Here is an 11,685-nt window from a genome sequence, read left to right as displayed (position 1 = left end):
ATGTTATTTTTTTTTGATTTTTTCACACTTTTATTTCCCAACAGCTCCATAAATAAACCTGACTTCTATTTTAGCCACGATCTTACTCAACGTTCTCAAACTTCTCAGAAGAAAAAAATGTCTTAGAGTCAACTTTTTTTCAAATTGGAAAAAAGAGAACCATTGTCATTGAAGTGTAGAAATGGATGACTGGGCTTTTTAATCTGACATATGGACACGAAGATGCGATGACAGTTTGCCTCACAAGTGTCACTTCTCTTCAAACCCAAAGAAAGAAAAAGGGAACTGGCGCTGATGGAGAGGGCTGATAGCGAGGTGGCAGCTGGATGAAGCTAACACCCTCTTCTGGTCTGAAGGCAGCAAGGCGTGACTGGCACGTGGGCGAAGCTCATCCACACTCGCATGCTCGCACAGCCATTGACATAATGAGTTAGTAAGTGACTAGTCAGAACCCAATTTGTGTGCTCATCAAAAGATCCCCAACACTCAGAAGAGCCTAATTTTTAAGTTGGCGGAGGCTCACGAGGTTTATCACATTGGAAATTCCCACAAACCATTTGTTTTTAGCTAAAAAAACAGATAAATTCCCATGTCTTTTACTGGCAGACTTAATTTATTACTATCCATTCTGTGGGTGACATGAAAGTAGAGTGGGAAGACTGAAAGCTGTTTTGCATAATTCTCAAATTCTTCGCTTTTGTAGTTAAATAATCTAAGCTTTTGTTTGCTAAGCTTCTCGCCCCCTGCACCCGTTTGAAAGACCCCCAGTGGGTCCTAAAATAAACTTTCACACAGCAATTATTCATAAAGAAAACAGGTTCAGTGTCATGCACACTTCCCCCCAGCAGATGGATGCTGATGTGAAGACAAATAAGAGTCACTGACATTCGTTTTCTCAGTGAGTGAGGGCGAAACCGAATCCCATGACAAAGACAACTCCCGTTTCACCAGTACTTAGATAACGCACAGGACTAGATGTCCATCATCAGCATTATAGCTTCAATCTGGAGATGTCCAACCGAGACTTTTACGTTTAATTTAGGCCTACCTTAACTTTCATTCACCCCTCACCTCATGCATTTTTGTGCTCTCCAAATCTTTAGTTTGACAAAACAGCAAGTGAATTGAACGTCTCTGCAAAACTGTGAGAAATTTCGAACCTGCGGGAGTGTTAAATGAGTGTAATATTCTGGAGTGAGAAACCAAGACATAGTGCAGAGTGAAGTGGTGTCCTTTGAAGCCGCTCTCTCTCAAAACCCACAGACTAAAAAGAGACATGTGACCTTCTAGATAATAGGATTTTTTTTTTTTTTCTGCAGCCTTGAATTGGCAAGTGTTTTTCAGAGAAGGTAAACCTCTCTCGACATGGTGCAGTAGTGCATGCGTGACGAAGGAAGGGTTTTATTTTTACAACTTTACACAGGTAAAAAAAAAACAACAACAAAAAACACAGTAAATGCATTTGTCTTTGCAATTTTTTTTTTTTTTTACATTTGAAAGAACGCATGGCTTTGTATTATAAACAGCAGCTAGAGCGGAGACAACTAAGTACAAATACATGCATGAAAAGGAAGTAGAATTACTCCCGCATAAACACTTTACAGACCATCTTTTCAGATGAGTACAGTATGACTAAGAACACCCCGACGCCTGTCACACGTGTATAACGTCTCTCTCCATCTCATTCTCTTGCACAATGAACATACACACTCGTGCACACACAAAAGACAGAGAGAGATGGCTGCTACTTCATGCTTTCATTTCTGACACGGCCAGCTACTTATATGAGTGTGTCTTCATACGGAGGTATCTGCCCGAGCACATTTGTGTGTGTGTGTGTGTGTGTGTGCGCGCGCGTGTGTGCGTGTGTGTGCGCATAAGCCAGAATGTGCACGAGGTGACGTCTACTTCAGTTCTAGGCGGTGCTCACCGCGGGCTATGTGGGAAGAGAACTCGTAACGGTCTCGACTGCGGTGGCCGCAAACGTTGCACTCGAGCGGGTCGCGGAAGCCGTGGCAGCCCATGTGGATGGTGAACATGACATAGTCCAGGAAGATCACCCTGCAGTGCCCGCAGGGGTACACTGCCCCGGGCAGCGCCCCGGCCTCGCCGTCGGCCCGCATCACCCGCAAGGCCTCGAGAGGAGACAGAGGCATGGGCTGGGAGTGCGGGTGCGGGATGCCGTTCTGGTGGTTCAGACCCCCGAGCAGGTGCCCTAAGTTGTACATGACGGGCTGGGACATCTGGGAGCCGTCGGAGTGGAAAGAGTCCATGCTGAGGGGCGGCTGGGTGGCGTGAGGGAGGCCCATGAGCGTCATGCCCATCTTGTGGCCATTGGTGAGGCCCATGGGGCTCATGTCATTACGGCCTAAAGGGATGGGGTAAGGCCTGTGGGAGGGAGGCGGGTCGCTGTCTGGGCCCGCGAGGACGGGCTGCTGCTGGTGGTGGTTGTCGGGCCCCGGGGAACCGGACGGGGGGTCCTTGGCGTCGGTTCGCTGGATCATCTCCCTGTTAAAGCTGAGGTCCAGGCACACGCCATTGTCGCCTGGACCAGCGACACGACAAGTAAGCACTCAAGACTCAACAGGACGAGGTCTCGCACACCTCATCCAACAGCACGCTCAGAGGAAGCAGCACAGGCAGCGAGCAGCGCGCGCAACAGTTGTTGCTTACAGAAGGGGAAAGATCTGACAGAGATCCTTACGAAGCTCTAAGGGGTCCTCGCTTTGGTGCGGAGTGGAAGCAGTGAGAAAAGTGTGCACCCTCTGGGGCACAACGGGCGAAGAGGCGCCAGGTTCAGAGGAATAAAGAAGCTGAAAAAGCACAAGAGACTCCTGAGGCGGCGGTAGAGCTCGGAGGCATGAGAGGACAGAGGGCTGAGAGGAAGCAGACGACGCAGACGAAGGCCTCTGGTGCAGCTGTACCACAGAAGTTTTGACAGAGAGGCACCTGCTCACGTTTCACGCCTCCCGCCTGATCTTTCTCTGCGGTCGCGTTGCATTACTTCTCTTTCCCGCTGTGGTTGTCATATTGAAAGATCTCACTTCATTTGTCAACTTGATAGAGACGTAGGAGGCCCTTTTTTTTTTTTCTTTCTTTTTTTTTTTTTTTTCTTTTTTGCCAATACACCTCGTTTTTGCGAGCAGCCTGAGGCTTGATTATGAAACTACAACTCAATGTTAAGCTTAACCGGAAAATGAGAGCCAACTATTGAAAATCGTGTGTGTGTGTGTGTGTGTGTACGCCTATAAAGTTTGGGAAACTGCTGTGCAAAGTCAGCCGCTTACTGAAACTGATATCTTTTGATCCTTTCGGCGCACAGTCGAATTATCTGAGTCTAAATCAACGAACACATAGTGAGTAATTAAACCGAAAAGCTTCAAGTGCATTTCTCTCTCTCTGTCTCGTACTGTCTTGCTTGTTTCTCTTGTTATTTTACACATATCCAGTTAATTAACCATGCACGGTTACCAATACCCACCGATGACACAATTCTTGCAGAGCATTTAGGGCAGCCGAGACCACTCTGTGGTGTGTGCAGGTATGAGGCAGGTGTTCTGCCCGCAATTCCTATTTGGCAGGAGAGATGGAGGCCAGCAGAGACAAACAGACAGACGAGTAGCTCAAACAGACAGCTTCAAATAAACTACACAACACAGATTCTGCAAAACGGTCTACACATTAAAAAAAAGAGCAACATATAAAAAAGCTGCCATCACTACACATACCAGACAGCGTGAAAAGGTCAAAAACAAATCAAGCGGCTTTAGCTAACACTTCTCTTCTGCCGGCCTGAGGTCTGCGCCGCTGCTCTTACCTGTGAACTTCTGTGGCATTGAACTCTTCCGTTTGGCAACGTTGCTGGCGAGCCTGTCGAGCAGCAGCGCGCGCTCAGTCCCCATCTGGGTCCTGGATGTGTGGCTGTCCTCTGGTTTTGCAGCAAGAGAGTGAAAAAGAGAGAGCAACGAGGAAATGAAAACCCTCTTCTCGATCAAGCAGCACCATGAGTGAAGGGACTGCAGTCAGATGCAGCTCTCCACCTGCCTAAGCCCTTGAGTGTATAAAGTGAAGTAACACACAAAAAAAAAAAAAAAAAAAAAAAAAAAAAGCTGTGGTGTCACGCCGGGAGGAAGGAGATATTAATTTGAGATCAAGAGCCACTTTGACCTCACTTCCTGGTTCTTCTTTACTTCGCCAGTGCAGGAGAAGAGACCACAGGATGAGGATGTACTTCCTCACCACCACGGCACTATCATGCATAAACTTACGACATTTGGTGACCACAGAAACAGAGCATTGTCTCTGTGTGTTGCAACCTTGCAACTGTCCTGTCAGTACGTAAAGGCCTGCGTGTGTGTGTGTGTGCGTGTGTTGGGGGTTTTGGGGGGAGGGAGGGGGTAATAGATGGCGTACATCTGCTTGTGTGCGTCTGACGCGGAAACATTTGCCCTATATCTTTGGCTTCCCCTTTGGCAGCGCAGACACGAGAAGCGGCCTTCGTTGCGCTGAGCCTTCACACCACAGCAGCCATAACCTATTTACTTGTAATGATGGGGCACTAGTCGTGAGCTCATTAATTTAATGAGGTTATGTAAAAAAAAATAATTAAAAAAAAAAGGTTTGCGATAACACCTTTAATTATGTGCATGCTACACAAAAGTGTTTATGTGACTCTGCTGTGTCCCGATTACATTAACACCTCTATGTGTGAACTGTGTCTGTGTGCGGCTCTGAAGATGTTTTTGTGATCGCTGCTCACCTCTCTCGGCTAGACCTTTGCTCTGAATGTACACATGGCACCTCTCTCTGTGCTCTTCGAGGGAGCTCCGCTGCTTGTAGCTGCGACTACAGTGGTTGCACTTGAAGGGCTTCTCCACTGCGAGCAAGAGTTTCAGTTAATCGCTAGCACATCAGCAACAGCAAGTATTATTTTTTTCTGAAGCAGTCGGTTTCGCACAAAACTGATGATGTGCACCTCAGAGGCTGCAGGTAAAAACACGTGAACCGAAAATCAATGAGTAAGTTTCCAGTCGTGAATGAGTAACGTGCCATATGTGATGCGTGTAACCATATGAGACTGCATGGCAGCGTGTTACTGGAAAAGTCATGCAGGCTCAGCAGACCTCAAGTGCTCAGATTCAAAAGGAGTGAGAAAACCAACTTGAAGGTGCGACAGAAGCCAACCGGCACGATACTGTACACAGGTGCATACAGTATCAGTGCTTATCAGCGGCGCTTGTGAGTGGCGTGGATGTGGCGGGCTGGTACCAGAGTGGGTGCGCAGGTGCCCGCTCAGAGCGTCGCGTCGTCGGCAGGCGTAGCTGCACATCGGGCATTTGAAAGGCTTCTCTCCGGAGTGTAGTTTGATGTGGCGAAGCAGGTTTCCCTTCTGGGTGAAGGAGGCTCCGCACTGAGTGCAGTGGAATGGCCTCTCCCCTGTACGAGAAAAAAAAAAAAACACACCATGGAAAAAAAAAAAAGCCCCTGCAACTTCGGCTTCTGGACTCATTGATCACACAACCTATGATTCCATGTGAAAGTTGAAATTGTCTCCGATATCTGCTGTTTTTTTTTTTTTTATCTGTGCTTTGGGTGTTTTCTGGTTCCTTTTATTACAGTGAATTGCAATCATTCGGCATCTCTGAAAGGGGAACAAGGCAACATCCACTTTGATTGTCAGAAACCTAGAAACAGCGTTCTCACGGCTCAGACCGCACAAATGCCAAACATATTGTGAACTTGACTTCCCATGTCGAAAACGCGGCCGCGTGCGCTCCAAGCGAGGGCAGCGCGGCTCCACTATTCGACTTAGCTCATAAGTCAGACGAGGCCGCGAAAGCGAATGTATGTTGTACAGCCTGAACCAACAACAACAGCCGGCCGCCTCGGGCTAAGCGTGGCTGAGCGGGCAGTGGTTACAGGAATTATGGAAACCCTCGATATCGTCATTCACAAAGCACACAATTTATGACCTCATGTCACAGCTTATGTCTTTATGTTTTTCTGACGTGGCAAATACCAGCTCTGTATTTCAGTGGCAAATATCACTACGCGCGGATAGACAGTAAGCTGACCACAACAGAAAATGTGTGCAAGATGAGCGTTATTTTCCACACTGTTACTCTGCTCTTAGCAGATTAATCTCAATACATTAGCAACAGAATGAATAAGCGAGTCTTTACAAGATGACTGTAGAAGTACTACAATGTGCTGACTTATCTGTCCCTGCCATCGGATCAGTCACTTATTGCGTACACTTTATATTCGAACAACAGACGTTATTTCACAACCCCTCGCTTGCTGCCATAGCACTGGTTGGAGCACGTACGTCACGTATGATGCAGATTTGCGTGTGCTTATCGGTGTTACTCGATCTCGCATCCTGACCTAGTCGGTGTGAGGAGCTCCCAGAGCTATCGGCGGTGTGATTGATTGCGCAACTGTTGTGTTTGAGGTCAGGTGTTTGGGCTGTGTTCCTGCGCTTACCCGTGTGGCTGCGCTTGTGCACCAGCAGTACGTTAATGCTGATGCAGGACAGGCCACAGATGTCGCAGCTGAGCTTGCCTGTCGGCGAGGTGCGGGGGGCCGCGCTTCCAGGAGCGTAGGTCCCCTCGGTCGCTGCCGCGGCGTGGGCGTCTGGCAGCTGCCCGCCGTCGTAACGCGTGTAGTCCACCAGCGAGAGGTCCTGCGGCTCATTCAGGCCGTCCCCCTCTTCATCCCCCTCCGCGTCCCTCTCCTCATCGTTATCCTCCTCTGTCCTCTCCTCATCAAACGCCTCCTCCATCCCGTCCTCACTCGCTCCCTCCACTTCCTCTTTAGGCACAAGCTCCCTCTCCCTTTCAGCCTTGAGACACTGCTCATTATCTTCCATCTCCTCGGTCTCAGTCTTTATCACACCTAGGCGAGGTGGAAGTAGGGGGAGAGACAAAGAATATCTTTGGACACACATTTGAGGCAAACACACATGTGAGCGGCCGACACTCAGGCAGCTCGCAGGGACAAGGCGGACTGATGTACACAACATTTTCCACTTCCAAATAAGGAGCTAAAAAAACCTGGTTTGACCCCGCTCCAATCAGAATGTGAAACGCTGTCACATCTTCACTTCTACATTCGTATTTTAAGTTGATAGCATTAGTACTAGCACATCTCCAAAGTGAGGGTAGCTTAATTTGGGCTGATGCATAGTGTGACAAAGAGATTCAAAAGATGTGTGCTCGAGATAAGGGGAAGGCATTTCCTCTCAATACACAGAAACTAGAACCAGGGCAGGAGAGAGAGAGAGAGAGAGACACACACAGAGGCGCCTGAGGCAGACGACACCAATATCTGCTTTTAAAAAACGCAAAATCAGACTCTGGTTAGCTGTCGGCCCAGACGCAGAGGCTGAAAAACACAAGTCCTCCGTGCTCCCATCCATCAGGTGTTAACACCTCGAGCAGTTTCCCCCAGTTACCTTTTCTTGACCATAGCTCCTTAGCAACTGTACGCCAAACCCTGCCACCATACAGGATTCCTCCAACTGTATGTACATTTCTCAACACCACAACCGTTGACATACAGAGTCCTGAGGCCTGGTTTGCAGGACCTCTCACCCAGCATCTTGCTAAGTGTCAACCAACCCCCCAGCGTATTAGTTCCATCCAGAAACCACACTGTGGTCTTGGCGGTGACTGGTGATGAGCTGAAGAGCTGCGCCTTGTATTGTGGAAAGCGCTCAGAGGTGCTATGGAAACTTTGCACACAGAGCTCCGAGAGGCCCGATATAGAGTCCAGGGTCTCAGAGCAGTGAACCGCAGGCTGTGCATTAGACGCAGAGCAGGGCTTTAGGAAGTGCACCCAGTCGGGTAGATGGGTGGCAGTCAGAAATAAAGAGGAGAGCTGTGTGTAACACCGTGCACTTTTTCTTTAAGTGACAAGTAAGAGAGTGAGGCCGCAAAGTAAAAAATATCCCACGACAAAACAAAGTGGCCGCAGTCTAATGCGAGGGCACTGGACGCCGACATCACTCACACTTATGTGTCGTTTGCTACAATGCTGTCATTTTAGATAATCAAGAAGTTTTGTTACATGTACCTGCAGAGAGGACTGCAGTCAGATTTTGGTGACACTTACGCTAATGCTCCAATGAAGGAATCCAGGCCGTGGGGAAATCCTCAGATACTGAGAATTCTCGGCAAATTGCTTTGGACCGAATGAAACTTTATGAAGAGCAAGATGAACATGTAGACCCCCTCTTTCCCATGTTAACCACTAATAATCTATCTCCCTCTATTCGACAATAAAAATGTCAGGATTGACGGCCGCGTACGCAGCCTAATTGAACTATTGTTCGCGTTTAACTAAATTGTAGAACCCTGCTCCTTGTTTCTGAAGGCGGAAAAAAGAATGACACGTGAAAACCTTCACAAAGTTCCAATTTGTCATGTTCGGTCTCAGGGTTTGTAGTGTAACGTCCACAGAGGGAAAGTTTCAAAGAAGCGGGACAAAACACCAATGGAAAGATGTCCGTCACATAAGGTGAGTTTATACACACACGTGGATGTATGTATCTATATATATATATATGTGTGTGTGTGTGTGTGTGTGAGTGTGTGTGAGTGCGTGGGTACACGTACGTGGATCCATGACACCTTCAGCGCCCTGCGTTCCATTCTCACTGAATGAGCTATCCTCCTTCTCCTCCTCCTCCTCCTGCGCCTTCACGTCTGCACCGCTGCTGCAAACCTCTGAAAAAGACACGCCGTCACTGCGCAAACCTTCGTTCGCCAAACATTCATAACAGACACAGAGAACACCCTGACCCGCCTCCGACCGCCTGCACCAATGTCTCCAGTTCACTCTCAACGCTGCCTCAGGCGGGACGGCGGCGGCAGTGGCGGAGAAACGCGTGCACCACCGGTGGCGGTGCGCCACTAATTCGGGGATTCGGACACTCACCCATCCCGTCTCCCTCTGCCGACGTGAATTCAGGATGTTTGTCTGTGCTCATGATGAATGTTCTGTGAAAAATCAATTACAATTGTGTGTTAATGAAATTAAAAAAAAAAAAAAAAAATCAGAAATGAGTCTAATCGGATGAAGGGGGATCATGCCTGATTCCTCCTTTGTGAGCCGGTTTGTGATGAAGAGATAGGACTCTACACAAAAAGCAGGTTTGTTGCACACTTTCATCATGTCACATGTAGTTTGACCCTCTGAAACCGACTTTTCAAATGTTCTTGCCGCTAATAAAAGCCCGTGGACTATTTCTACAACGGCATGTGAAGAAATAGAAGCAACACTTGCACCTCGCTGTTCCTGTTGGTTGGACAGCGCAAAAAAAGACGTTTGTAAAAAAGAAAGTGGGTAAAAGCCCACGGTTGATTGCTCGACCTTGTCTCTACATTTAGCCTTATGAGAAAGAGATGATGTTCATTGCACATGTATTTCCTGCTGGGTTTGTACATAGGAGCGAGCGAAAAAGAGCTTTCCACTCCAACAGCCAGAGACTCTCCACCACTTGTAGACACAGTTTAAAGATGAATAAAATACCCTGCCGTGCTCTTACTGCCCCCGTGCCCCGCGTCTGATCATTTTGTGTTAAGGAAAAAAAAAAAAAAATGTAAAAATACTTTTAAAAAGTTATATTAACTGTCATCAAAGTGAAATCGATATGCCTCGTGTAGTTTTGATCATTTAGTTGTCTGTGACTTAGTGATGAAAATAGACTTGGAAACTTGCTCACTCAGTCAAAATGAAATTGAGAAGCAGCACACATGCTGCCTACAAGTTACAGTTCATCCTAAACTTCGTCTTTGGCTTTGTTTCTTATTGGGAAGTTAGTAAGGTAAGTTTGAGAATGGATGAAACGGTCTTACCTGCTTTCTGCTCAGGACCCAGAGGAGAACTGCCCTCGCAGTAGGAGATTCCACACTCCGCCACTGGACTTTCTCTGAATATGGAATATACGCAATGTCACTACGGTGAATTTTGGAGACATCCCTTAAAGGAACAGGAACTCATTTTTGAACAAGGTGGAGCAACAAAGACCAAAGCATTCACGCACGGAAGAGTGACAACAACAACAGTGAGGTTTAGAAACGCTTCACGCCGTCTCCATGTTCAAGATTTAAAGGCTCCCAGACTGAAGCTAAAAGCCCGCGGAGTTTCTGACACTGCACATTTATGAGTGAAACAAAAACTGATTAAGGGCTTGATTACAGTTTAGGCAGTGCACATGGTCCCCCACCAGTATCCATTTAAGGAGTTATATCTCCATCTTGTGGCCAAGCTAGAAAGCAGCTTCTCAGTTGAGCTTTCAGTGCAATAAATACATAAGAAAAAGCAAAAGGCAGTTGTACCACGGCTAAATACACTTTTAGTTTTTAGTTTGTGTTTTAATTTGGGCCATCTCCAAACTGTGTGTTTGGTTTGAGTGCAACAGGACAGATACATCTGCAAAATATAATAAAATAGCGCAATAGTGTTTAAATCAGACGTTCAATAAGTGGCTAAAAGAGCAAACTGCAGAGTAGCACCACTTTAACTTAGCTGTAAGTACTCAGGACAATGACCTCAGCTGTGATCACGTCACAGAGATCCAAGAAAACAAACAAACTGAAAGCTCTCCACATCCCCCCCCCCCCCACCTACTGTTACTCCTTTAAAAGAGCATCATCCAACCAGTCCTTCTCTACTGCTCCACGTGCTTCTGCACCGTGTTTTCAGCCACCAACGGGACAAAATGAACACGTTTCACACATCTTCCCACACTCAACCTCACAGAACTGAACAATGGATCCATAAGACGGTTCGCACTCTCAGTAGAACATGACACAATACACAACCCGCTCAACCAACACCTCATCCCACCACCACCAGGTCGGAGAAACCAGATTTTTAAACTCTGACGAGCTCTCGCACGTGGAAGAGCTCAATACCTGTAGCCACGGCCACGGCCACCCTAAATAACAGGGGGCTGTCATAAGTTGTTGTTGATTTGAGCACTTTCTTGTCTTGTCCAATCTTCTGCTGGGGTGAACGTGTGTGGAGTCAAGTGGAAACTGGCACAAATACGGTCTAAATTCTACTCTACGAAATGCCTTTCAAAGAAATTCACTTAATTTAATCAACTTCAGCTTCCTGGAGCCTCGTATTAGCTTCTGTGTACATCTGTGGATCCCATTTCCTCCGGTGGACACACATTAGGTAATTTTCCATTTTTATTTTCTCTGTGCGCAGCTTTAAGGCAGTGACAGTCAGCTTGTTTCATTTCTTTATTTTTATATACAATGATGAAACCGAGAGAGCAAAATCTTCTTTATGAAGTGCAACGCAGACAACGTTGCTCTTAAAGGTGCATTAAAAAAAAATGTAAGTAAAAAAAAAAAAAGGGCACTTTTCAACCAATAGAGAGTTCCTCTGCATGGAAGTGGACAGCCCTACAAGTAATCAGAGCTATTTCATTGTAAACTAATTGAACTCCACTGCAGGTGACGTATGGGAGTTTATCAATGCCAAGCACACAAACTCCGCACTTGCATACTTGGTAGTTCAGACTTGACACGTCTGAGTGTCAATGAATGTTCAGTCTGAATGTTCAGACTAAGGAATGGGCAGCAGCATACTTGATGAGACAGCAGAAAAGCATTCTGGGGTACTTTATTGCACCGCATCCACAAAAGTTACCTCCTGATGCATCCT

General features: G+C 46.9%; 1 protein-coding gene across 3 annotated transcripts in view; it reads right to left on the bottom strand.

Annotated features, from left to right (window-relative positions):
* Positions 1-1,371: 1,371 nt before the first annotated feature.
* Positions 1,372-11,685, bottom strand: part of LOC125004724 (zinc finger protein Aiolos-like) — a 31,654-nt gene continuing 21,340 nt past the window's right edge. The window contains exons 1-9 of one of the 3 annotated variants that reach the window (XM_047579581.1): positions 10,049-10,154; positions 9,861-9,934; positions 8,941-9,002; positions 8,619-8,729; positions 6,487-6,897; positions 5,269-5,436; positions 4,760-4,876; positions 3,818-3,928; positions 1,372-2,545 (exon numbers count right to left, since the gene is read on the bottom strand). In XM_047579581.1, the coding sequence (XP_047435537.1) occupies positions 1,905-2,545; positions 3,818-3,928; positions 4,760-4,876; positions 5,269-5,436; positions 6,487-6,897; positions 8,619-8,729; positions 8,941-8,992 (1,611 nt within the window). In that variant the 5' untranslated portion in view covers positions 8,993-9,002; positions 9,861-9,934; positions 10,049-10,154 and the 3' untranslated portion in view covers positions 1,372-1,904. Of the gene's footprint in view, positions 2,546-3,817; positions 3,929-4,759; positions 4,877-5,268; positions 5,437-6,486; positions 6,898-8,618; positions 8,730-8,940; positions 9,003-9,860; positions 10,173-11,685 lie in introns of those variants that run through there. The other 2 variants (XM_047579580.1, XM_047579579.1) reach the window with 2 other exon arrangements.

The sequence above is a fragment of the Mugil cephalus genome, chromosome 2 (assembly GCF_022458985.1).
Source record: "Mugil cephalus isolate CIBA_MC_2020 chromosome 2, CIBA_Mcephalus_1.1, whole genome shotgun sequence".
NCBI lineage: Eukaryota > Metazoa > Chordata > Actinopteri > Mugiliformes > Mugilidae > Mugil > Mugil cephalus.
The sequence above is the reverse complement of the archived record's forward strand: the minus strand, read 5'-3'. Positions and strand labels throughout refer to the sequence as shown.